Source organism: Thamnophis sirtalis, unplaced genomic scaffold (assembly GCF_051295495.1).
Source record: "Thamnophis sirtalis isolate CommonGarterSnake01/CBP01778 unplaced genomic scaffold, rThaSir2_p1.2 scaffold_3, whole genome shotgun sequence".
NCBI classification, from domain to species: Eukaryota; Metazoa; Chordata; class Lepidosauria; order Squamata; family Natricidae; genus Thamnophis; species Thamnophis sirtalis.
Window position 1 is genome coordinate 68,514,711 of NW_028261383.1, and position 27,830 is coordinate 68,542,540.

At 36.5% G+C, this 27,830-nt stretch overlaps 1 protein-coding gene across 16 annotated transcripts in view; it reads left to right on the forward strand.

The window, feature by feature from the left end:
• Window positions 1-27,830, forward strand: part of WNK2 (WNK lysine deficient protein kinase 2) — a 110,960-nt gene that overhangs the window by 47,980 nt on the left and 35,150 nt on the right. For 13 of the 16 annotated variants that reach the window (XR_015695898.1, XM_087709072.1, XM_087709074.1 and 10 more), the window contains exons 9-21: window positions 1,727-1,923; window positions 5,180-5,332; window positions 6,713-6,904; window positions 13,411-13,953; window positions 15,532-15,543; window positions 17,225-17,533; window positions 18,617-18,666; window positions 20,154-20,319; window positions 20,396-20,512; window positions 21,209-21,376; window positions 21,702-21,747; window positions 22,721-22,837; window positions 25,095-26,084. Coding sequence is in view for 15 of the 16 variants with exons in the window: in XM_087709072.1 (XP_087565198.1) it covers window positions 1,727-1,923; window positions 5,180-5,332; window positions 6,713-6,904; window positions 13,411-13,953; window positions 15,532-15,543; window positions 17,225-17,533; window positions 18,617-18,666; window positions 20,154-20,319; window positions 20,396-20,512; window positions 21,209-21,376; window positions 21,702-21,747; window positions 22,721-22,837; window positions 25,095-26,084 (3,060 nt within the window). In the remaining variant the exon portion in view is untranslated. The remainder of the gene's footprint in view (window positions 1-1,726; window positions 1,924-5,179; window positions 5,333-6,712; window positions 6,905-13,410; window positions 13,954-15,531; window positions 15,544-17,224; window positions 17,534-18,616; window positions 18,667-20,153; window positions 20,320-20,395; window positions 20,513-21,208; window positions 21,377-21,701; window positions 21,748-22,720; window positions 22,838-25,094; window positions 26,085-27,830) is intronic. The other 3 variants (XM_087709063.1, XM_087709065.1, XM_087709075.1) reach the window with 2 other exon arrangements.

Consider the following 27,830-nt stretch of genomic DNA (forward strand, 5'->3'; position numbering starts at 1 on the left):
AGCAAACTCAGATATTGTCTAGTGGCATTTTTTAATGTTTGCCACTTTCAGTGATCCTGTGGTGCTTCATTATTCTCTCCTGGAAGGAAAACAAAAATATCCAGAATCTCAAATAATTCATGCTGACTGCTCAATGGGGGTGTATCCTACTGGAGGTGGTTGAAGTATTAAGAGAAAAATCCCCCCTCCCCCTCCAAGCATCCTGTTCCCTTTCCCCCCATATTTTTAATTGTAATTTATACTGTTATTAGAAATATAAATTTTATGGTTTTATTGGCTTTTAATATAAGCAACTCAACAGTCGCTCTAGGCAAGATGAATGGCAAACAAATCCAATAAATTAATAAAAAAACTCAAATTACTACTGTGATATAAAGAGCTTGCAGTATCAGCCTTTGAAACTCACTAACAACTAATTGGTAGAAATATAGCAGGTAGTCCTCGACTTACAGCCACAATTGAACACAGAATTTATGTTGCTAAGTGAGAAATTTGTTAGGTCAGTTTTGTCCCATTCTACAACTTTTTTCATCACATTTGTTAAGTGAATCGCTTTTGTTAAATTAGTAACATGATTGTTAAGTGAATCTGACTTACCCATTGACTTTGCTTGACAGAAGGTTGCACATGACCCTAGGACACTGCAACCACCATAAATATGAACTAATCGTCAAGCTTATGAATTTTAATTACATGACTTTGGGGATGCTGCAACAGTAATAAGAGTGAAAACTGGTCATAAATCACTTTTTTCAGTGCTGTTGTAACTTCAGTCACTAAACAAACTTGTAAGTCTAGAACTAGCTGTACAGCAATGTTACATTTTGTGTGTGCATGTCTTTGAGTCAGTTAACTCCTGGCAACGTCTGAACTAATCTCTGCAGTTTTCTTGGCAATGCAATCTGTGCAGTTTTTTGGAAATAGCCTTTTGCCTTCTTCCTAGGGCTAAAAGAGAGTGGCCCAAAATTACCCAGCTGACTATATGCCTAAAGTGGGACTAGAACTCATAGCCTCCTGCCTTAACCACTACACCAAAAGAGGCTCTCAATGTTACATTTACCTATGAAAATGTTGGTTAGTGTTGGTTAGACTGCAGATCGTGATAAATTCTAATGAAAATTTGAAAGTTGGTAGAAAGAAATATAGACAGCCAATTTTTCAAAATTTCTTCAGTCCGTCATGTCTGCATTTTATATATTCCCCACAGGCTCATCTCCCAATTTAGATATAATTGGGAAGAACTCATTTATATTTATGGATTTGGTTTAGATTCTTTTGTTTCAATCTTTGAAATTTAACACTTAAACAGAAAAAAAAAACCCATCCTGTGGTTTTAAAGCTGTTCGGAAAGTGAAGTGAATCCCCTGCCAATCTACTGCAAGGGTTGCTAAGTGGTTTCAATTACACAAATTCCCAGTTCCTTCCTGCAGCCATGTTGAAGAGTTATGTAAATCTCTTTATCAATTTCTAATTTTGACTGTGGAAAAATAAGTGATTTTTCCTCCCATGTATCATGTACCAGATCTGATTCATTATTGATTCATATTGACTGACTTCTGGAGTACCCTGAACCTTACATTATAAGCTATTTCCAAAGCTCCAAATTAAGATCTTGAGTAAGATTGGGTGGCCTTTGTACCCTCTAATATGAGTAATGCTTTGATTGTTTTCAGTTTATAAAACCAGTCACGTTTTTAAAAAAAAATCAATATTAACAATATTTCAGCCGATAGCACATTCGACAGTGGTCAAGGATCAACTGTGTACTCAGACTCCCAGAGTAGCCAGCAAAGTGTGATCTACTCGTCGATTCCTGATGCAATACCTCCAGCTGTTCAGCGTGTTTATAGTCCACCTCTCAGTGAGAGCCAGACTTTGCCACATGGTCTTCAGCAGATAGGGCCCTACCAGCAACCCTCAGTAGTAAGTATGGCTTTCTTCAATTTTCACATGTGAATTTTGAAAAATGATTAAATAATTGCATAACCTCAGAAGTCTGTTCAGCTAACCATTTTTCTTGGTCATGTTCATACAGGATATATGAATGGAGTCACAAAGATATATATGTTTGTTTATTTATTATTTTATGTAACACTAGCTGATAACCCAGCATTGCCTGGGTATTTATTTATCCTAACCCTGTATTAGACAGAAAAAGGAACGAATTATATCTATAGTGTCAAGTCAAAGTAATTCACTATAGATATAATTGATTCCTTTTCATTTCAGCAGTCCAGGCAATCCAGAGTTATGCTGGAACACACACACACACACACACACACCACACACACCGAGGTGTGTAAGGGGTGTCTTATATCCACAGTATTTGTTTCCAGAGAATAAGTCATTTATGTACTAAGTTTGGTTGAAATTGCTTGAGGCATTACAGAGTTATGCTGGAATACACAGACACACAACAGCCATTATATATATATATATAAGGACACAGATATAGATACATAGTTGCAAGAAAAGTATGTGAACCCCTTGGGATTATGTGGAGTTTTTCATGAATTGATCATAAAATGTGCTCTGAACTTCATCTAAGTCACAACAATAGAAAAACACAGTCTGCTGAACATAATACTACACAAACATTAGATGTTGCCATAGTTTAATTGAAAATAACATGTAAACATTCACAGTGCAGGGAGGGAAAAGTATGTGAACCATTGGACTTAATAACTGGTTCACCCTCCTTTGGCAGCAATAACATCAACCAAACATTTCCTGTAGTTGCAGATCAGACCTGCACAACAATCTGGAGTAATTTTGGACCACTCTTCACAAAACTGTTTCAGTGTAGCAATATTCTTGGGATGTCTGGTGTGAATCGCTCTCTTAAGGTCATGTCACAGCATTTCAATCGGGTTGAGGTCAGGACTCTGACTGGGCCACTCCAGAAGGCGTATTCTGTGCTATTGAAGCCATTTTTTGTTGAATTACTTGTATGCTTTGGGTCATTGTCCTGTTGCATCACCCATCCTCTGTGGAGCTTCAGTTGGCGGACAGATTGTCGTACGTTTTCCTGCAAAATGTCTTGATAAACACTGGAATTCATTGTCCCATCAATGACAACAATCCATCCAGGCCCTGAGGCAGCAAAGCAGCCCCAAATCATGATGCTCCCTCCTCCATGTTTTACAGTGGGGATAAGGTTTTGATGTTGGTGTGCTGTTCCTTTTTTTCTCCACACATAGTATTGTGTGTTTTTCCCAAACAACTCAATTTTGGTTTCATCTGTCCACAGTATATTTTGCCAGTAGTGCTGTGGAACATCCAGGTGCTCTTTTGCAAACTTCAAACATGCTGCAATATTTTTTTGGACAGCAATGGCTTCCTCCGTGGTGTCCTCCCATGTACTCCATTCTTGTTTAATGTTTTCCTTATTGTAGATGTGTCAACAAAAATGTTAGCATGTGCCAGAGATTTCTGTAGGTCTTTAGCTGACACTCTAGGATTCTTCTTTACCTCATGAAGCATTCTGCGCTGTGCTTTTGCAGTCATTTTTACAGGACGACCATGCCTAGGGAGAGTAGCAACAGTGCTAAACTTTCTCCATTTGTAGACAGTCTGTATTACCGTGGACACATGAACATCAAGGCTTTTGGAGATACTTTTGTAATCATTTCCAGCTTCATACAAGTAAATAATTCTTGATCGTAGGTCTTCTGAGAGCTCTTTTCTGCGAGGCATGGTTCACATCAGACAGTGCTTCTTGAAACCAGTAAACCCAAAACAGGTGTGTATTTTTAAAGGGCAGGACAGCTGTCAGCAACACATCCAATATCATCACACTGATTGGAGTCAAGGTTGGCTCACTCCTGGCTCCAATTAGCACTTGGAGAAATCATTAGGCTAGGGGCTCACATACCTTTTCCTCCCTGCACTGTGAATGTTTACATGTTATGTGCAATTAAACCATGGCAACATCTAATGTTTGTGTAGTATTATTTTCAGCAGACTGTGTTTTTTTATTGTGACTTAGATGAAGTTCAGAGCACATTTTATGACCGATTCATGCAAAACTCCACGTAATCCCAAGGGGTTCACATACTTTTTCTTGCAACTGTATATATAGAGATATAGATATAGATATAGATGGAGCAAAAAGGGTGGAAAATCTATTTTAGAAACATTGTACATACAGATTCTGAAAGTTATTTCATGTTATGCTTTCTTGCTATTTGTATAGTCAATGACATATTTCTTCATCTATATATAGATGAGGTCAGGTATTTTTTCAGCTGTGTTAAAAGACTTCTGCTTAGTACTTTTATAGCTCCTCAGGATAGAATATTTTTCGAAGATGAAAAGTGGTTTGTGTTCTAAGAACTCCACAATTTAAAACAGGTTACTTGGGAAGACATTCATATTTTTTCTCCATTTTCTGTTATAGTGACATTAACAGCAAAATGAATAGACTATCCTGGCAGGAAAGAACCACAGGCTAGTGAATATAACCCTTTGATTTTTCCAGTAACAAAGATGACACATGTCTCATATGTGCTTCCGCAGAAACTGCATTGTGGCTTTGCTAAACCAGTAATAGTTACCTCTGATGCAAAGCAGTACCTATAGCTGTTGCCATCATACTGATTCTACAATGTCAGGAAGCAAACCCAAAATTAGTCCAGGAAAGGAAAAAAAATGCAAAGGAAGTGGATCATAGTTACTAGGATTACAGAAACGCTTCACATTTTTGCCTATTAAAAGCTAGTTGTTAAGAATGTAGGAAACAAGTTCTTTTTGTTTTAAATATTAATCTCTGGAAACTGCTCAATTGTGAAGGAAAAGTAACATCAGGAGACTTTCAAAAATGCATTCTTATTAAGAACAGATATTGTTCTTCCTATAAATCCTATGAGTTTAATCTGAGTATTAAAAAAAATAGCTGCAAGATTGTTTTCTTCTTCCATAATGCAATAGCCATTCAATTGTATTGTGCTTCGGTGGGCATGCATGTGTTTATCCTGTTATTCCTACAGTGCCCTGGACATTTTTATTTTAATGGATATTGTCATAGCAATATATCTACTCAGTTCATTTGAATTATTAACATTAATTACTTGACTAAATACTTTGAACAACTATGCACTGACAGAATGATAAGTATTTTGTGGAGAGTTTTTATAGGCAATAAGTTTCTAAAGTAACGTCTTCCTTCCTACCTTCCCAGCCTGGACTTCCAGTGGTTCAGGGTCCAACTGCTGCTGTGCCTCCACGGCCACAACTCTATCCAGAACCAGCAATTCCATTTCCTATTGTCCATCCCACCTCAGTTGCCCCTGTGCAGATGAGACAGCCTCAGCCTGTATTAGTCAACCAGCAGGTGAGAAATGATATATTCTGCCTTTATCTTCCCTTTCCCCTCTACACCTTCAAAATACACTCCTGGAGAACTTCCTGCCGGATTGTTTTGGCAAGATGTTCAAAAGTAGTGTGTCACTGCTTCCTTCATAGGGCTAAAAGAGAGTGATTGGCCCATGGTCAACCAGTAACTTTCTTCCTTAGGCAGGATTCAGGTCTTCTAGCCTGTTGCCTTAACTAGCTCTCTTTTTGCCTTTTAGGTAACTGTTAAGCTTAAAACCACTATGTAACTTGTATTATAGACCCGATTGTCCATTTTATACTGTAATTAAAAGATTTCTTAGCAAATTTTGAGTGCAGCAATAAATTAACAAGTAGGACAACAGTAGCATCTGTGGTGAAGTATCAAAACAAGAAAGCAATTGTGGTATAATTGAAGCCATGCTCCTTTTGTATTGCAATTGACATTGCACACATGTACAAAGGGCAGGGCTTTGATTGTGCTGCCACAACCACCAGCAGGGTGTTTTAAATCTGCCCTGTGGGTTGTAGGGCAACAGAGTGAGAAAGCTTTAATTTCTTTCTTCACCCTATAGCAAACTCAAGATTAATTTCTGACCTCTTTTAAGTTTGTTCCTCTGAGTAGAAGAGATTGACCTCATTATTTGGATTTTTAAAAATGTTATTTATATTATATATTCTCTTGGTCTGACAATGGTCATTTTCTTCTGCCACCCTTTATTATTGTTTTGTTGTTGTTATTGTTATTATTTTATAAATAAAATTTATTGGACTAATTTCACCAGTAGATGAAAATGATCATAAGAAAGGGAGAGGTATCTAACCCTGGGCATATCATCATTTTCGGGCAATGTTTAGTTTGAGTTTGGGCATATATTTGTATAAGTAAATGTATCCAAATCAGCTTTGAAACTCTTTATTTATTTATTTATTTTATTTGACTTGTATGCAGCTTACAAACACACTAAAAGCCAGTAAAACATTAAAATACAACAACAACAACAACAACAACAACAACAACAACAACAACGGAATATTGGATTACAATTTGATGTTGATTTAACAGTTTGGCATTTTTGTGAAACTGGTAGTCATAGTTTGCCAATTCAGAAATGGGAAACATGATTATTATACCAAGACACAGCCATCCGAAAGGCATTAAAAACTGGAACCGATATCTTTTCAGAATATAGCAGAAAAATGGAATTGCATACATATACTTCCTTTTTCTTAACCATTCAGACTGTTCACTTTGTAGATTTTCAATCTATTAACTGTATTTTTAAGAAGTAGGTTTGTTTATTGTTTGGTGTTTGCCTATGACTGCTTCTCCAATCCATACTGATAGCAAACTTATATGATCTTTTTTTTAATTCATCAGCAATCCATCTCAAGCCCAGCTCCTTTACAACAAGTTCTCAGCAACCAGCCCGTGTGCCCAGTACAGCAACCTGCAACTCACCTATTGTCCCAGTTTCAAATGCCCAGTTCTCATATGGCAGCTACCAGTGCACCGCTGGGACCTCTGCAGGTTCCCCCTGTGCAATCACTTCCACCAGTTCCACCTGCTCAAGTAAGTCCTTTGTAGCACTCAATAAGATTTCCTCATTTTGGTATGGAGAGTTCATGTTTCTAGAAACATGGAAATGTTTTCATATCTCAATTGGCTTTTGTTGCAACATTTAATTATTTAATCTAGCTATTTTATTACCTATTTCCATAATAAATTAAAAAATAAAATAAGAAATTCAGAAAACTTAAACAATATGCCACTAGCTCAGAGCAGCCCAGCTCTTGCAATTTCTTCACAATGGACAAATGAGATGAGGAACCAATCAAGAACCAACTTTCTTGGGCTTCCATAACTTGGGTTTCCATAATGTGGACCATCAGAGAGCAGCTTGCTCGGTTCAGATACCTGAACCCAATCAGCCTCCGTGCCAAGAGGTACACCACAAAAGAGTGTCTGAAGATGCTAGCCATAGCCGTTGCCAAAATGAATGCTAGAACAAAATAAAACTAGATCATGACCATTCAGCCTGAGAGTTCATCACTCCTCCTTTGATGCCAGTCATGAAGGCCTATGCCAGTATTTAATATATCACTTCCTCATATTAGGACAAAAAGGACATGAACATGAGAACTGTGTTGTGTCATTTACATAGTAATAGTAATTTGATGAAGATTTTAAAAAATGACAAATGAAAAAGAAAATTTTAATTTTAAAAGGGGAAAAGAACATGCCCTGTCTAGATAAAGCAGTCAGATGGCAAATTTCTCTGTCTGTATATTTATCGTTTATATAAATAAAACATGCTTTTTAATAGCTATAGCACTTAGACCTATATACTGCTTTATAGTGCTTTACTGCCTCCTCAAAGCGGTTTACAGAGTCAGCATACTGCCATATTCGGGTCCTCATTTTATTGACCTTGGAAGGATGGAAGGCTGAGTCAACCTTGAGCCTGGTGAGATTCGAACTGTCAAATTGCAGGCAGCTGGCAGTCAGCAGAAATAGTCTGCAGTACTGCACTCTAACCACTGTGCCATCATGGCTCCTTAAGATATTGGAAGCTTCGGCCTTTGGTTCAAATCATAATCTGAGTACAAAAGCATAAGCTCGTTCAACATATTGTTAAATTGTGCAATGGGTGGTCTAGTATTTCATTTGAACTAGAGCACAAGTATTTATATAGCACTATCGCTTATAATCATTGTCAGAATCTTCACACAATTTGCTTGGAGTTCAGTTTATTCATTTATTCAGGTGGTTACCATATTTTTTAAAACAAATTCTCATGCAATAAAAAAAATTCTATGAAGCCATCAAATGTTTTGACCCTATTTCCAAAATGCCTCTAAGTCTCATAACAAAAATTGTTTGTGAAATATGAATAGCAAGTAAATTAATTTGGATTCTAGATAATAACTACAGTAATACATTTTTTTTCTCAGAGGCTATCTGGTCAAGTCCCTCCAGTTTTCTTGGCAAGGTTTCTCAGAAGTGGTTTGCCATATCCTCTTTCTTAGAGCTAGGAGAGAGTGACTGGACCAAGGTCCCCAGCTGGTTTTATGCCTAAGGCGGGACCAAAACTCTCAGTTGTTTCATTACTAACCTGGTGCTTGAATCATATACCAAACTGGCTGAATTATTATCATATAATAATAGTAATGATAACAGTATAATAAAAATATGAATGGCTTCGTGGCCTAGTAGTGAAGATGCTCACCTCCCACTTGGGAAGTTGAGAGTTCAATCCTAGGTAGTGGCAGATGTTTCTCCCCTAGGTCACAAAGGAAAAAAAATCATCTGCGAATTCCACTTAGGCATCCTGAAGGGCATCCAGACAGTCAATGCTCAGCTCCATCCAGTCACTCCAACTGATTAAGGGATTACATGGTTGTAAAAAGGGAATTTTAACAATATAATAAAAAATGACGGCAACATCATTATCTTTCTGGGTGGCCTTAAGACCTGCCTCATAACCTGCCTTGGAAGGCGAGCAGTTTGTATAAAGTGAGCCTCTACATAGAAATCTACCTTTAGGACTCTTCCTATCTTAACTTCTGGTCGGTTGGAATGCCCAAATAGATATTCTCAGACTGTCCAGGCAAATTTGATCAGGAATAGCATTCTTTTAAAACCCAGCCCCAAGTCATTAAACCCAGCAGCTTAAATGGCACTCAGTAACATGCTCATAACTAATGTGGCAACAATATCCATTGTCAGAATCAAAACTAATAATCCACAAGCATTAAACATGCTGAAGTTTCTGTGTGGCCTTCAAAAGCAGTCCCACATAAAATAGCTTTTAGTCATCTAAATGAGATGTAACAAATGCAGGAAACACTGTCCCCCATGCATTTTAATGCCAGGTAAGTGTACAGGTTGAACACCAACTGAAACTGAGAAAACGTCATCTTACCCGCATCCTCACAAGCCGAGATTATAGTATCTGACCAGGTCATGGTATCTGCCTCATCCATTTTGCTCAGTGGAAGATGTGCAACTTCATATCATATTATCCAAATCGATATATTTCTCTAAGTGGATTTTAGGTAGATGTTGAACAGAGGACTGAGTCCTGTAGCATCCCACAATGAAGCATAAAAAGAACCAGACTTTTCCCCACCTATCACCACAATTCTGACGTTCATATCCTGCCCAGATGAATCTTGTCCAATATCCAGGGCTAATAAAAGATCCAGGGAAACAATGACAGTTACATTTGCTCCGTCCATATCCAGCTCAGGTCATTCTGACAGCAACCAGCATGTTTTTTTTATTCATGCTGAGCATGAAGCTGGACTGACATTACTTGAGATAATTTGTGTTCTCTGTAACTGCAGCCCCATCACTTTTCACAACCTTCCCAAAGAAGGAGAGGTTGGAAAAAAGAATTTTCCATTGGATCTGATCCAGGCCTTTTGAGGAGTAGATGGATCAGCATCTCTTTAAGTGGTGCTGAATTTTCTTCTTCAGTGGCTCATGCCTGGTCTGTCCTCTCATCACAATTAAATCATTTATGAGACTAAGTTTATTGTCGGCTGACATTTAAAATAATCAACATGAGCCCACAATGCTCAGTCATGCAGTTGTCTGGCTCATGTGTTGTGATTTTGCCATGGAAGTACACATCTCCGATCCTTTTTCTCCTGGGGTGTCTCTTCCCCCACCACCAGTCTTCTTTTATATTTGCCCCTGCTTGGTCCTACTAATTTTCTCCCCCTATCTCTGCCTCCCTTAGCCAGAGTTTCTCAACCTCCTTAGCCAGAGTGTCTCAATTTTGGCAACTTTAATAATTCTGGGAGCTAAAGTCTACATATCTTAAAAATACCAAGCTTGGGAATCACAGCCCTCAGCTACGTACTTAGCTCATACTCCCCAATTGTGCAAAATAACCATCTCTTCACCATGGGCAATCAAATACAATACCTGGGATCTGCACCCAATGCAATCATGCATTTCCAAACTTTACATTCTCCAAACCCTCATCAACCCAGTTCTCTTCCCTTCCATCCTTACTTGGCTCTCCCCTAGCTGGATCAGATGGTGAAACACACTACCCCTTTTTCTCATTCTGGAAAGGTGCTCTTTCCCTCCTCCTCCCCCTTCTTTGCCATTTAGAAATCCAGCAATCTTTTCTTTTTGGTGGTTATCTTTATTTTTCCTATGCCGCCTCTGCTACTTGGTGTAAAGAAATAGAACTCCCCTGGCCCATTTCAGTTGACATAGTTTCCTAAAGAATCTTGCCATCTGATGTATTTTGGGGCTTCTTCACGCTTTTATTTCTTCTGTTTTTAATGTATTTTCCTCTACTATTTATTCCAGTTTTAATTTTACTTCCTTTGTTTTTCAGGAAAAACAATAGATGGCAGATGAGGCTATAACAGTTTAATTATAGACTTGTAGTGCAATCTGGTATCAGATAAATAATAAGAGATAAAGCAGAATGTGTGATTCTTCTTCTGCAATCCCTATTTGTTAAGTCCTTTCATATAATAAGAAAACCTCAGATTGACAACTGCAAGATAACAGAATAACAGAGTTGGAAGGAACCTTGGAGGTCTTCTAGTCCAACCCACCTGATCAGGCAGGAAACCCTATACCATTTCAGATAAATCGTTGTCCAATCTCTTCTTAAAAACGTCCAGTGCTTGAGTATTCACAACTTGTGGAGGCAAGTTGTTCCACTGATTAATTGTTTTGTCAGGAAATTTCTCCTTAGTTTTAAGTTGCTTCTCTCCTTGATTAGTTTCCACCCATTGCTTCTTGTTCTATCCTCAGGTGGTTTGGAGAATAGCTTGACTCCCTCTTCTTTGTGAGATATTGGAACACTGCTATTATGTCTCCCCTAGTCCTTTTCATTAAACTAGACCTTCCCAGTTCCTGAAACTGTTCTTCATATGTTTTAGCCTCCAGTGCCCTAATCATCTTTGTTGCTCTTCTTTCTAGAGCAGTGGCCCCCAACCTTTTGGGCACTAGGGACCGGTTCTGTGGTTTTGTGTGCTACCTGAATCCCGTGGATGGGGCTTCCCTTGTTTGCATGGCCCAGTTTCTGGCATACCGTGGATCACTGCCAGTCCATGGACCTGAGGTTGGGGACCCCTTTTCTAGACTTTCAACTTCTTTTTCACATTGTGGCAACCAAAGCTGGATAAAGGATTCCAAGTGTGGTCTTACCAAGGCATTATAGAGATGCCATACAATGATATCATACAAATATTTTTGATTCAATTATTCCTGCCCCCAGTTCTAACATAAATGCCTAAATAGCTCCACAAGTGAGTCCCGATTAAGATTTTCAGAACACAATAAACTGAACATTCAGAGATTACTTTTTTCAATTGCCCATCCCCTTTTCTCTTCAGACTTTACCCTTAGTGCAAATGATTCCTCTCTTTCTTTCCAGCTGTCGCTTTGTAGCTTTATTGGGGGGGGGGATTCTTTGTTTGTACTTTGATCTTCCTGTAATTGTGCAATCACATTTGCCCAAATGAGCCCTCCCAGAAACCTCAAAAAATATGTGATGCTCTCCGTGTTTTGACACTTCGCTGTAGCTATTGGGCAACTACAGATACAAAGTATTGGAGTATACGGACAGATACAAGCTCCAACTATGATTGCATTGAACGAAATAAGGGTTTTCACAAGCAGGATGTTTGTTGTAAAATCTGATCATATTCAATAAAGACATGGATATTGTCAAAACATCACATATCTTATAAATTACTAGCTATATGTTTATCCATCTGAGGTATAAAAGATAGGAGAGGATTGCAGCTTCCAGAAGTCCCAAGTTTCTTGGAAATTTTGGAATTGCCATTCACATACATCTAGAGATGACCAAGTTCGAAAAAGCTGGTCTATGATATGGTGTAGTTCTAAGAACTCAGTTAAGTAAGTCTAATACAAATGCATTTTAATTATCCCGGTAACTTTAATTGCAGAAAAATCCTTTTTTAAATCCCAATATCTTAATAACAGAAGGTTAGCCTTACTTTTAATGATGAAGTCAAAATTAATATGCAAATTATTTTGTATGGTTATAATGAGTGAAACTAATATCTCAAATTAAAGCTATAAGATGATATCAATGAATTTATATTAAATAATGGTTTTGTCAAAATTGTATAATGTTGAACGTTGTTATGCTTACTTATTTGTATTGTGAATAGCATCATTTATATACACTTACAGCTGCTTTCCTGCTTTAAATAATTGGAATTATTTAAATGCTTGTTTTTACTTTTGATAATGTATTCCGGTTTATCCTTTTTAATATGCTCCTCCCAGCCTGAATCTCATTTGTTATGCTTGCTAAGCTCATACATTCTCTCTATTGCTCCTCCAGACATAATAAGTTGTTCTTACCCACTCTTGAACCTTGACATACTTACTTCCTGCAGCATCATATCCTTTGCATTGGGATTTTTTCCCCCACTAATTCCAATGCACACTTAATCTGCATTCTGAATATTGCTGAATTTTACCATTTATTAGTCCAGCAACACATTATTCAAAATCATCACGAGTTCAATTTAAGACACTAGGTTGCATGCAATATAATAGAAACTTTGAAAGTATAGCAGTTTTAGTGTAGATGAAATATTTGTGCTTATGCATGGAGTAGCTTATTAGTTGAGTGAACAGCTACATAAGGACATAATACTCTACTGGTGAGTACAGACAGAGGCTCCATGCATACCAAATCAGATACTATTTGTGCCTGCCAGATATTTGCCTAAAGTGTTTCTAGACATGCAGTGAGTGATTATTAATAGATTACTGCATGCTTTATATATTTCTGTTTTATTAATTTTTGGATTGGTCTGTTAACATGCAGTTGCTTTGAAAGCCTATCCTGCGCTTATTCTGGAACAATTTACACTCATGAAAAAAATGAATGGAAACCATTTTTCATTTTATTGATCGATACAATTCAGGCACTACCCAACTCCAAATACTCTGGGTTGCTTTAAAAGGTGGAATCATTTCATTAATATATAGCAAATGAATTGATTAAATGTCATCTTGGAATTCTCTTGCGATTTATATAATATTATATTTTCTTCCAGATTCCTCAGTTTCCCATCATTCCTGCAGTCACCCCTCTGACAGGACTTGACAGTCATCCTTCAAACCTGTCTGATATACCTGCTGCAAATATGCCCCCCACCCCTGCTCCTTCTCAATATTTTCCTTCAGCTGTGATAATACCTGTGAACTCAGCTCTGCCACTGTCATCAAATTCCCCTGCCCTCCCCATGCAAGCAGTCAACCTTCCTCATGCTAATGTGGCTCCCTTGGTCTTACCCTGCCAAACAATTGTGCCAAATATGCCGGCTGCTCCAGTACCATTACTTCCTATGCCTCCGCCGGGAGTGTCAGCTTTACCAACACATCATGCGGCAGCCCAGCTCTCCCAACAACAAATATACCAGGCAACCCTCCAGCAGATAATACAGAACGAAGCTATGTCTTCTCCCCTCCACACCCAGAATATGCAAGCAGTTTCACAACAGCAGCAACAGATGCTGTCTTCACTTCCACAGTCACTTCAGCCAAGCCTAATTCAGCCTTCAGAACAGGCTATGTCTGCTTCTGGGGCTGGTAATCAGGTAATCTATTTGACATTGGATTTTCATGGGTTTAGATCATAAGAGTAGCTCTCCAAGTGTTATCTCCTTAGATAGTTCAAATTTTAAAGACATTTGGAAGACATTTGCCCATCAAGATAAGATAATGAAACCGAAGCCTTAAAAATGAATTGATTAGGATAGTGAAACACTAAATACAAAGGGCAGCTTGAAAAGCAAATGTCAGAGGATAAAGAATGCTTAAGGTGCCTTAAGTAGAAATTTCTGTCCCAGGAGGTGACATTATTTCTTTTCAGACGTGAAAAACACTTTTAATTTACAATAACAGTTAGTGTTTTCCAATATGTCACTGCAGTCAGAGTATAAAATAATAATTTCTTAATGAAAGTAAATCACTTATAAGTAGGTTTGTAGAATAGTGTTATTTTAAGTGCATGCCTGTTTCTTTAAAAGTAGATATTTATTTCATAAAGAAGAATTTTAGAACAATTTAAAAATATTTAATGGTAATAAATACCTTCTTCTCACAATTACATATTTAAACAATGGTTGAAGATACATATATATCTATATACCGTATGTGTACAGGTGTGTGTGTATGTGTGTGAGAGAGAGTATACATTTTTTTCAAGTTTAGGAGAATAGAAGCTTCTAATTTTAAATATTTATAAAATATTATAAGGTAAGGTAATGCAACAGAAGAAAATAATTTATAAAAAGATTGAATACTTCTTTTAAACAGAAATGTTATAAGAAATCATAGATTTTATCATTTGTCATCTACCACCTTAAAAGCCACCACATTCCATCTCATACTTGTTCTGTACACGCAACTTTACTGTATTACATCTTTATTTTTAGCTACATATTTGGTACATAAAATTGTTTGTGAAGAATTCGTATTCACCTGGTCCTAGTCTAACCTCCAATGAATCAATAATATTTATTCTCACTGGCTTCAATATTAATTGTACCATCCAATGTGGTTCTTCCAAGTATTTGAGATATCTTTTACTGATGTCCTGTATCAGTTTTGATTCAGACTGTAAGGTTATCAAATGGGATCTGGAGGCGTTATTGAAAATCTACACAGATACTTTATACCTTACCCCAAATGATGAAAAATAAGGAAATTCAAGCTGGCTCCATTTAACTCATATCAATGGTTCCTATTACTGTAATTGTTCACTTAACACCCAACAAAAATCATGGAAATTTGCTGGTATCATATAAAATGATTCAAGTCACTAAATATTTGTCATATTTCCTCTATATGGTATAACCTGCTTAGGTAGGTAGGTAGGAAAAACAGACAAAAATTATATTGCAGGATCTAATCTGGATCAGTCACTGTGACCAGAGGTTTAGTCTTCTGGGCTTTTGGATTCATGCTGGAACCTATTCTCAGGGAACTTCTCTCTAGCAGAATGTGTTGTTTATATATAACATTTATATCCCACTGCAGCCAAAACTGGCTAACATATAATATATGCACAATAATAATTTATGTAGTACTAAAAGTAATTTTCTTTTTCTTCTATGATTTCCTTTGCTGCTGTTGCCTTCTCTATTTGTTTCTATATTACATCTCTTCTTCAGTTTCCTCTACAGGTAAAGCTTGATTTAGTAACTATAGATTGAGCAAGAATAAAAATCTCCATAATGATAGAGATAAATGAAAGAAATCTCATTTATCATTTTTATAAAAATAATCTTATAGCTGCTATATAGATATAGTCTTTATGGCAAAGATTATTGACATATTCTAAACATATGCAAAAAATTAATCCTGAAAGTTTAATTTAATTTGAAGTTTAATTGTACAGGTAAATAGTATGACATAATCCACGATCATAATTATGAAATAGATGGAATTGAATTGCTCTGTTTGGTCTCAGGTAAACATTTGAAGTGCTATCTCTTTGCATAAATTTGCATAAAACAATCCATATTTACTCAGTTTGATTTAAATATTACCTCAATTTACTGAAATAAGGCTTGAAATGAAGCTATACTTAACTTGGACTCTTTTGGACAGCCAATGTTCTTTTGTATGAATTATTTATATTCTCTAATAAGTAGTTAAAAGTAAAGTTCTACATTTAGGCAAGAAAAACAAAATGCACAGGTACAGTATAGGTAATACCTTGCTCAACAGTAGTAACTATGAAAGGGATCTTAGAATCCTAGTGGACAACCATTTAAATATGAGCCAGCAGTGTGCAGCAGCTGCCAAAAAAGCCAACACAGTTCAGGGCTGCATAAACAGAGATAGAATCAAGATCATGTGAAGTGTTAATACCACTTTATAATGCCTTGGTAAGGCCACACTTGGAATACTGCATTCAGTTTTGGTCGCCACGTTGTATAAAAGATGTGGAGACTCTAGAAAGAGTGAAAACCAGGCTGTGCAAACAAGGGAAGCCCCATCCATGGGATTCAGGTACCACACAAAACTACAGAACCGGTCCTTAGTGCCCAAAAGGTTGTGGGCCACTGCTCTAGAAAGAAGAGCAACAAAGATGATTAGGGTACTGGATGCTAAAACATGAAGAACGGTTGCAGGAACTGGGCATGTCTAGTTTAATGAAAAGAAGGACTAGGGGAGACATGATACCAGTGTTCCAATATCTCAGGGGTTGCCACAAAGAAGGAGGAGTCTAACAACTATTCTCCAATGCACCTGAGGGTGGAAATTAATCAAGGAGAGAAGCAACTTAGAACTGAGGAGAAATTTCCTGACAGTTAGAACAATTAATCAGTGGAACAGCTTGCCTCCAGAAGTTGTGAATGCCTCAACACTGGAAGTCTTTAAGATGTTGAATAGCCATTTGTCTGAGATGGTATAGGGTTTCCTGCCTAGGCAGAGGGTTGGACTAGAAGACTTCCAAAGTCCCTTCCAACTCTGCTATTGTATTGTATTGTTACCATTCTTCAGTTCAATTTACCCTAATGGGTATTTAGGTATATATATAAATGTACAGCTGCTGTTTCATACTGTAACTGTAAATATCTATAAACTTGATGTGCCAATTCAGTTATGTACATATTCATTATAAGACATTACCAATGAGATAAAAAAATGAGATCCTAATAATCAATAGTTGTGGTGACCAAATTCCACTTGCTTGCATTTCACACATCCATGAAATCATAATTTGTGTATGCAGAGTAATCATCCCTCCCTCCCATTTCATTGCAGTATAACAAGGAGCTATTTTTAATAATGTAGATTTAGCTACTGAACTTTAACAGAATTTAGACTAATTACTGTTTTGATTTTTTTGAACAGTTTATTGGACATCCTCAGTACACTGTGGATATTGGAACCCATATACCTGCATTGCCAGTGCAGGCTTCTGGCATTATATCACCACCATTGCAATTGCAGCCTGAAACAATGCTGCCCTGCATTGCTTCAGATGGACTTTCACAAAGCAATCTTGGCACAACCAATTCAGCAATGTTGGCAGATCATGGATTGCCCCTTCAGTGTTCTGCTTACCCGCAATCTCAGTCAGAGAGTCACCAAATTCCTGGCCAGCAGGTTCCAACTACATGTCCAGCTGTCCCAGTAGCTTCAGAACCTCCTCAAGAGATGGTATGTGTTTTCAAATGCTACTAACTATAACAAAAATCATTAATCAAGTTAAAAGAGCTGTATTCCAATTTCATGGGTGCATCCTCCAAACTCACTTTATTTTCTGTTTACTTCACTGTCTCCAAACTTGAGTACTTTGAAATCATTTTTATTCCTGTATTTGTTTTTTTCCCACATCTTTTCTTGCCCTTAACTTTTGTTGACTTGGAGTTTCGATTTTTCCAGATAGCAATAATACATGCACTGCAGTATGTGGACACTCATGAGAGTCACTTTGGTCCAGTGCAATGGTTCCCTATATGGGGTCCACGCCCCACAGGGGGGAAATTTGATTTTTAATGGGCTCAGTTTGAACCTTGTTTAAACCAAGTTAATGGTGTTTTAGGCTTCCTCCACATGAGTAGAATTCACTTTTTGAGTAAAGTAAGAATTGTATATCACAGGAGCATCAGGATTTTAAAGATGTTTAGGTGAGGCATGGCCAAAAAAAGATTGGGAACCACTGGTATAGTGGGTAAGGCACCAGCCTAGAAATCGGGAGATTGAGTTCTACTTTTGATTTAGGCATGAAAACTGGCTGGGTGATTTTGAGCCAGCCCACTCAGCCCACAATGTCAGGCTTGACCAAAAAGCTGATTTAGCAATTCCTGTTTCAACCAATGAATCAACACGCAATTGATCAAAAGAAAAGTGGTCTCTGCACTTGCAGGAAAATGCTAGGAAGAAAAAGAAAATATATGGACATTTATACCTATGAAGAGGGCTGAACGTTTGTTAGATTTTCAATAAAACCTGATTCTCCAGATATTGCCTCCTCACATTTTTTTACCAGGAGCAGTACATGAGAATTCTCATTGGGAAAATAGCATCAGGGTCAATGTATCTAGTAATTTGCTCAGAGAAATTCTGCTCCAAAAGATCATTTGGACTGTTGGCATAAACATGGCCTCTACATATTTCTAAAGTCTTCAAATGCTCAAAATAGCTCGGTTTGTTGATAAAGTGAAAATGGCTATACCCTTATCTCAATCGTCAAAATGTAACAAATTTTGATTAAATAATTATTTCTTCTTTATAATATAGGAGCAAGCCGTACTGGAGAAACAGCAGTCACTGTCACAGAGCTGTGAAAGGTACTTTTTCTATTTGTCTATAACCTCGCATAAAGTTCTCAAACAACAAAATTACATCAATATCTAGTAAAAGAGTAAAAATCTAAAGTAATTTCTGAAATGCATACTCATTTTTTGATGGCAATTATATAACTTTTTTTCTAAGTTCTGGTGATGAAGTGCCATCAAGTTGGTGTTAACTTTAGCAGCCACATGGATAGGTTTCTGTTTACCCAGGTCCCCAACTTAATTCTTCAGGTCTTTCAACATGGTTTAATATACCCATCACTGTTATTGCAATCAAGTCAATCAATTTTGTTGATGGTCTTTTTTTCTTTAGGTCTACCTTTTCAATAATTGTAAGTCTTAATGAATCTTTGTTATTAATATTGTTCTCGGCCTTACTTCATCAAGAGTTAATATTTTGAAAACAAATACCATAATGGATATTGTCATCTCTGCTTTCAAGAATCATCTTTTTCTTCTTCTCTTCTCCCTTTACAACGCTCTACTTCATTCCATCATAAAAATATTAGGCTGATGGATACATAAAATTAGACTGAAGGATATAGAGTATCTTATATAAGACTAAATACTCTTCAAATTAAAAATAGTATGTACTGCATAATTATCATCCTTCGTGGCTGCACATCCCTTTTTGCATGGGAAATAAGAAATAGTAAGGAAGCTGTTTTTCAGACAGACTGGAAGCCTACAAAATCCAACAAATTTGTAAAAAAAAATTGAACATTTGTAAAAAAATGTTTTGGGATTGGTAACAGAGATTTATAGCAGAAAAGAAGAATCTATAAACATGTATTTCCCCATTCCACCAGTTTAATTTCTTAGCTAGATCAAAGATCTCTTGTGGAAGAGATCCACAAGAGATGAAATTTGAAACAGCTGAGTGGGTGAAACTTGGTGGGAACTTTAGGAGAAACATTTCAATCTAAAGAAGAACTTCCCATTGATGGAACAGATAGTTTAATCGGGATGGGGCCAATGTCTTAAGAACATTGAAACTGTATTTTACATGGTAGATCCATCAAAGAACAAAGGGATAGGCTACAACATCTCCACTCATTATTTTTTAAAACACTTTTAGGAAAAGTAGCAAAGATATTTCAGTAGGGAGAAATCATTATTTTCTTTTCTGCAGATCTAGAATGCTGAATAAACTGAATCAGTTTCTTTTAGATACTTAAGATTAGAGTTTTCAATGGAAGTTTGATTAAAGTTGTGCCCATCACATTTTACTTTATTTTATGTATGTTACTTTACAAAATCCATTATTCCCAGAGTCTTGCATCCATGTAGTAAAATGACATAAATAATAGGTTTATTTAAAAACCTTTCTTATATCTAGCATCATGATGTTAGATAAGGTCAATCTTTGCTGATAAATGTCTTGATTAGTTTGTGTTATTTTGTAGACTTTTAAAGTAGTTCTGTATGCTAGTAATATTTTGTCTTTTTTTAATTCCTGCTTTGTCATCTTACCACAAAAGTTATATGAGTCCTGATGTTGCTTCTGGTAAAGAAATGAGTGACAGTTTTGAAGGAACAAGTGGAGGTGGGAAACAAGAAGGAAAACCTTCAAAGAAACATAAAAAATCAGCACGTGCTCGTTCACGTCAGGAAAAATCAAATAGGCCGAAGCTTACCATTTTAAATGTAAGACTCCTTCCTTTGCTTAGTTTCTAAACTATCATTTTATTGTATTAGATATAATGATCGGCTCTTTTTACAGGTGTGCAATACAGGGGATAAGATGGTGGAATGCCAACTAGAAACACACAATCACAAGATGGTCACTTTTAAATTCGATTTAGATGGTGATGCACCAGAGGAAATTGCTACATATATGGTAGGATTTTTTCTTGGTTTAAGAATATTAAAATAATGTTGACATTTCAGTTTCATAAGTTGCATGGATGACAGTATTATTTGTATAGCTCCAAAAAATATTTCCAGTCTTTTGGAAATTAACTGTTGTAGTAAAATTAATTTCTCACTAATGTTCCTTTTAGTCTTTGCAAAAGGGAATTAGTTTACAATAGTTACTTTAACAAACAATAAGTGAACCACTACTTTTAATTTTTGTTATTTGGAATATTTACCATGTAATAGCACTTAACAATAGCACTTAGACTTATATACCGCTTCATGGTGCTTTTACAGCCCTCTCTAAGTGGTTTACAGAGACAGCATATTGCTCCCAACAATCTGGGTCCTCATTTTACCCACCTCAGAAAGATGGAAGGCTGAGTCAACCTTGACTCAACAATTGTAGCCTTCTAATTTATTGGTAACAATCTGTCATCTCAATTAATTGGCTCTAGTAAGATCAAAGCAATTAAATTACCATAATGAGACAATAATGTTCTGTGAAATGCCTCCTGAAGCAGTTATTTACTGTTTAATTGAACTAAGCACAACATTTGTTTTTCTGCATGTAAAAATTTATGTTTTTTTTAAAAAAATGGATAAGCAATCAGGTAAAAGAGCTGTAGAAGAAACACAGAAAAATTGCTGTTTTTTTTTAAATTGTGTATTCATATAGGTTGAAAATGAATTTATACTACCAACTGAGAAAGAGATATTTATTGAGCAACTGAAAGAAATTATTGACAAAGCAGAAGATATGCTTAGTGAAGATACTGAAGGGGAACGAAGTTCTGATCAAGGTGTCAGCCCTCAACAAGATACCTACAAGCTTGAAAGCAATGAGGTATTTAAATAGAATAAATATATTTAATGTTTCAACTACTAAATGTTTCAAACAATAAACTTTGCAAACAATCAATATTTAATATAACTTACTTATGTCCTTCACCAGTTATTTCATCCCTGGTGAAATAAACCATTCCTGTTTGGGATGGATTGGAATGATGAGACTTGTGGGTCCAACAGATTACTTATATTAGTTGGCATGCAAAGAAGTATTTAATTATTTTTATGCTAGAATATTGATTTTTTTGTTGATGAATTTGAGCAGATTCCAAATGGAAGTACTTTGATAAGCATTAGTAACACACTTCTTTCATTTTAAATAGGAGAATCGCCAATCCCATGCAAGAGCGCCCATCTACCAACAGAATGGTAAAAGTGTTCTTTGAATATGCATGTGTATCATCCAACACTGTAAGGCAGCGTATCTCAATCTCAACAACTTTAAGATGTGTGGACTTCAACTCCACAAATTCTCCCAGTAAATTTCACACATCTTAAAAGCTGTTGAGGGTGAGAAACGCTGCTGTAAGTTAATACTTTGTTATACTAATGACATATTTTAAGATTGTGTCAAAGTCAGCCAGCCCTGAACACGCTAATTTTCTGTGGCAATGCATTTCTTCAGAGATTTTTTTTTTGTTGTTGTTCTATGCCAATTTCTGTGATGAGAGTCTTGGCAGAAAATAAAATGTGCAACTTAATTTGGATGAGTCTATGAATAGCTTTTCATTTGTCTCTCATATTGGCCGTCAAACTTTAATTTTGCAGAATGAACTTCAGTCATTAATCTTCATTTGTTTTATTAACAGACATTATTTTTAAATATGGTATCTGTCAACTCTGAAGCGAACCTGGCTGAAGCCATCTTTTGCTGCCTCATAGTTGCCATGAACCATGACAGGGGAAAGGGAGGCGGGGAGATAGACTGGCTAACTGTCAAAACAAAAACGTTTTCCTGTGGGAACCAAGGTTATCTTAACAGGTGGCTGTTGAAAGAGGAGAGGAGTGACCAAGCAGCCTGCCAGCTATATTCATTGGACAATGTGACCGGTGACATCTGGGAGGGAAACTTTTGCTCTTTCAAAAGCCGCGGAAACTTTAAGAGTTGGTTTTCACTGGCTGTGCCAATATGATGTATCCAATAAACATGTTTTATGAGGAATCTATCTGCCTCGGAGTTCTGATTTCAATGGATGCGTTACTCGGCATGCTGACAGTATCACGTTACATTACATCACATCACATTACATTATGCAATATAATGCAGTACAGTATGCAATAATGGACTTTTGGTTAATTGTTGGTACAAATGTTTCTTCCTTTTAATATTTCCTGTTTTTAGTTCTACATACTGGAAAACGTTGGTTTATCATTTGTCCCGTTGTGGAAAATCAAGCTGCTGAAGTACCAGAAGTCTCTCCTCATGTGCCTCAAAGTGCAAAGCAGTCTGATGCCCCAGGTATCTGTGAGGTTTTGATATTTTTTTAAAAAAAATTCAAGCTGCTTTTAAAGGGAAGGAAACAAGGAAAAATATGTACAAACTCATTTATTGATTAATGCAATTATGTATACCTGCTTCATTTTTCTTCTCAAGTGAATGCTTATACAATTCTGGTCTAAATTGCCATTGTAAGTAAAGGGCTATCTGTGTGGCTAGCAGCGATTAATATGCAATGTACAAAAAGAATTACATAACAGTCAACGTTGAAAGTAATCAAGAATTAAAGGTATCATGAAAAAGATACAGAAAGACTAGGGATTAAATGTAATGCCTGGGACACTTGCAAATGAAGGACCTCTCCTAATTGCCTTGGGAAGAGAGACATCTTCAGAAGGTTTCTTTTTCAGAAAACTCTGCACAACTCATAATGGGAGAGACAGTTCTTCAGATAATAAAATTCTTGAAATTTTAGAGCTTAACACAATTGCACAAATTATGCTCAGCATAAAAGTTTGAACTAATGCAAGGATAATGAGATCACGTTAACAACCTATCTGTTTTCTTCTTTACAATGTTTCAAGGGTAGCTTCACATGAAATATACTGTAGGGGTGAAAACAGGATGCAACTGAAGTGTGAATCTGGCTCAGAAAGGATTGCAGCTGGTGCACCAGCTGCAATTATACCACCACACTTTTGGCAGCAGCAACTATGTATGAGTCATATTGTCAAAATGAAGATGTATACTTTCAGGATGAATGCAGTTCCAATAAAAATAAGCCGAGTGCTGTCCCCAAGTATTGGAGTTCTTTAACTATGGGTTGAGCAAAAAGTGGGTGTACACAAAATTTAACTTCTATTAGAAGTTCCTTCCATTCTACCTAAATAAATCAACATCTGGCTGGTCCATACAACTCTACTGCAAGTTCTAGCAGAGCTCCTTTAAAAAATATATCATTGTATTGGCACTTAAAGTTCCATTAAAAATATTTTTGCATTGATCACTACACCACTAAAATAGAAGATCAGTTTGGGAAATAAGATTGGCATGCTAAGATCAGATGCTGAATGTATAAAAGAAAAGAAACTGAGGAAGAAGATGACCAAAGAATGCTTGATCAGTTCCAATAATAATAGGTGTCTTGGGTTCAATTCCAAAATCTCTAGAGCATCAACTGAACACCATCAACATTGACAAATTGTTGTCAGTCAATTACAAAAAGCAACTTTATTTTGAATAGCTTACATCAGGCAATAATGCAACAACAATTAACATTATCAAAAACAATAACATCTGCCTCCCTCTGGCCCTTGGGAAGGATTTGATAAATGGACATAAAATGTCAAATCCAGTCTAAATACCTGGCTTATTGTGTGACCAACCATAATAATATTGGGCAAGCAGATGGACTGCAAACAAACAAACAAACAAAGAAATCAATTAAATAATTAATCAAACATAGTACAAACACAGAAGTACCGAGACAAAATTAATCTCTGGAAATGCACATACTTATAACCCTTTAGTTTAAAAATACCTTAAAAAATACAAGAACACACTCCTTTAGCTATCAAAGCAATGATGTCATCCTATGGCATATAGATTCTAGAAAAGTCCATTCATGTATATTCATGAGAGAATGAGAGTAAAAAAAGGCACATAATAGCTATGTTTATTATGAAACTAATTTTTATCTTGTGGATCCCTTGAAAGGGTGTCAAAGATTCCCAACAAGTACTGCATTTTGAGAACTGCTGTTTTAGAAGAAAATATTTATTTCAATCATTTAATAGCTATGATGATTGAAATAGTTGGCAGAATTACTTCATTGTGAGAATAAGTATCATCACCTTTCTGCAAAAAGTACCCATTTATGGACATTATCCTGAATCAGTTTTATTTTAGATGTGTAGATGTAATTGAAATTCTCATCATATAAATGACTTTTAAAGTTTTATATAATACACTGAATGCCTTGATATTAATTTTGATTTTCCAGTTGGTCAAAATGGGACAGGCTATTATGGTTAATAGCCAATACAGCGCAGTAGAGTTGTGTTAGAAAAATCACTAGGATGATCTGTCATATTCAGTGCAATTAAGCATGTATAATTGTTTGATCTAAAATAATTTAGATGAAAAAATATTTCATCTTTCTTAATTTCTTTGGGAAAATGGCTAATGCTCAATGCTTGTGGAAATCTTTGTATAAGTATTTAGATTTTACGGTAATTTTCTGAATTCAGAAACATCCTTTTGCTTTTGTTGTTTATAGGTCTGGAGCTGTTGGATGATCAGCAACGAAGCTCTGCAGTGACAGAAAAACAAACAAGCATAGCTTATCAACATATTTCTAATCAACTGAGCTCCAATGAGTGTCCCAGGGGAACTCCTCCTCCTTCTTTAACACAAGTTTCTGTTCCATCTTCATTAACTTCCCTTTCACAGGTCCATCCAATGTTAGCTTCAACCACATTAGAAAAAATTCCTGAACGTATAAGTCACCTAGAATGCCCTTTGCCACAATCAGTCTTAGCCAGTCGGGTTGACATCCCTGCCCATACTACAGCTACATCTGAAGAACATTTCGAGGATAAGGTCTCTCTAAATACCTCACAGTACACAGTACAAAAGAAAGATGAGAAAATTTGTTTTCCCAATATAGAACATGAACACAGCACAGCTGGACTGCCAAAACCATTTCAGTCTGTTCCTGTGCAGACAACAGAAAGTTCTTTCCCTGTCATCTCTGATGCTCCTGTTTTGGAACTTCAGTCTTCAACCCAACCCCCCAGTTTGTCAGACAATATTCAGCTTGGCCAGATATCACATTCTTTTGTAGACCAGATACCTCCCATGCCTGCTGTCTCTGAACTTCCGGTGTCAGAAACATCTCAACTTTCAAGTCCTCCTCACCTCTCAACAGCTGTATCCCAATTGCATATGCCAACCCAGTCCCAGCCGGTTGCATCCACTGGCTCTGCCGTGACTGCAGCTCAACCACCTTCTATGGTAGAATCAGATGGTGAAGGGCCACCAAGAGTTGATTTCACTGACAACACAATAAAAAGTTTGGATGAGAAACTTCGCAACCTGCTGTATCAAGAGTATATTCCAACATCATCTGCTTCAGCAGCAACACCAGACCAAGTGGATGGTGAATTTAATTTGGCACCTTTTTCTGCGCTTGTATTAGATTTGAAAATACCTGGCGTTGGCTTGGATGCTCACATGGTGGAAAATCAACCCTCTCCAATTCTGGCAAGTCAAACCATTCATTTAGAAATCATGCAGATGCCTATTAAAACTGCTGTAATTCTAATAGATATTTTCAACAGTGGTCCTGTTGCTGACTTCTAAGGGCCAAGCTATAATTGTTACCTATCAGTACTGAGGTACTAACAACCCACCCTCCCAAAAGATTTCTTCCATTTTTTAAAAAATGTAAATCTTCCATTTTTCCAAAAACTTTATTAAAAAAAGAAATCTTCTTTGAACTCAGTGTTATTGAATTAATTTTAATATATTAAACTAAAAGATGATTAAAGGCATCATTGCAAAATAAGCAAATAAGGGGTGAATTGGAGCTCAGCCTTATTTATTTTATTGACCTGAAGAGAAACTATATATCATGGCAGAATTTCCTTTTCACATAAAGTTGGTATTTTTTGACTGAAGTGGTATAGAGTTTCCTGCCTAAGCAGGGGGTTGGACTAGAAGATCTTCCAGGTCCCTTCCAACTCTGTTGTTCTATTCTATTTTTCTCACTATGGCCTTTATTAATGTTTTACTACATCTGATGTGAATGAAGGCCAGTCATATTATGTCACATTTAGTAGCCAAATACAATAAGTGGTTTTTCACACTAGATTCTAAAATACTCTTGATAAAAATGTACTTCATGAGTAAAAAGCATAATAGAGTTTATACCAGTTGAAACAAAAGAATATAACTTTCTTTCTCTTCCAATATTATAATTCCAAATTGCAACAATTCACTCATCTCTATTGTATTGGCAGAAAGTCTAGATAACGCATTTCGTCAGTATCCAAGAAAAGGTATAAGCACCGTAAAGAACTCCATCTTCAATTAATTTTTTAAAGTACATTAGTCTCAGAATGTCTTAATTCAGTGAATAGATGTATGTCAAACTTTATAAATATTTAACAAGAGAATATTCCAAGTTCTGAATCTTCAGGCAATAAAGAGAGCCTGAAACAAATCCCTGGAATTGCTCAAGGAATCAGAAGATTTCCCAGTGGTTAGATTACTTATTAAACATCTGGCCCACAGAAGTAGTCCAGAAGGAAACATGCCTTACAAATGCTTTTCATATTTTCTGGACCTCATAAAAAAAGCAATAAATTATTAATAAAGGAAATGCTTCAGAATGGAAAGTATTCAGTCCAATCCTTACAATCCTGTACTGGGGATGCATTCAGATGCACACATACATACACACAAACATTCACATACTTCATTGGATCTTTCAAATATATATCTGTTATTCTATCTCTCCCTTTTTCTAATTGTTCTTAAGTTCAGACGCTGAAATTCCTGGCATACTTTTTGACTTGTCTTCAGATTCATGTTAGTCTTCCGGAGTTCCAGTATTCTACTGTTGTAACTTCTTACAAGACTTGTTTGTAGTAACCTGTGTATCTAGGGTATCTTACTGATTATGTGATTCATCTCATGAGCTCAGTCTTCAAGAGTACCGGTATATGCTTTCTTTGTGACCTATAGAGCCCTAGGATTCTAGTTAACTTTTAAAAAATCTACAGCTTCTTTCCTAATAGATCATACATTTATATAACATCCACAAAGAAGCAACACTATTTATTTTTGGTCCAGAATGCAGCCGCGTGAGCGATTGTGGGTGTGCCTCAGTACACCCACGTTACACCTATCCTCCGCGAGGTGCACTGGCTACCTATTGGTCTCCGGATACGCTTCAAGGTGCTAGTCGTCACTTATAAAGCCCTACATGGTATTGGACCTGGGTACTTGA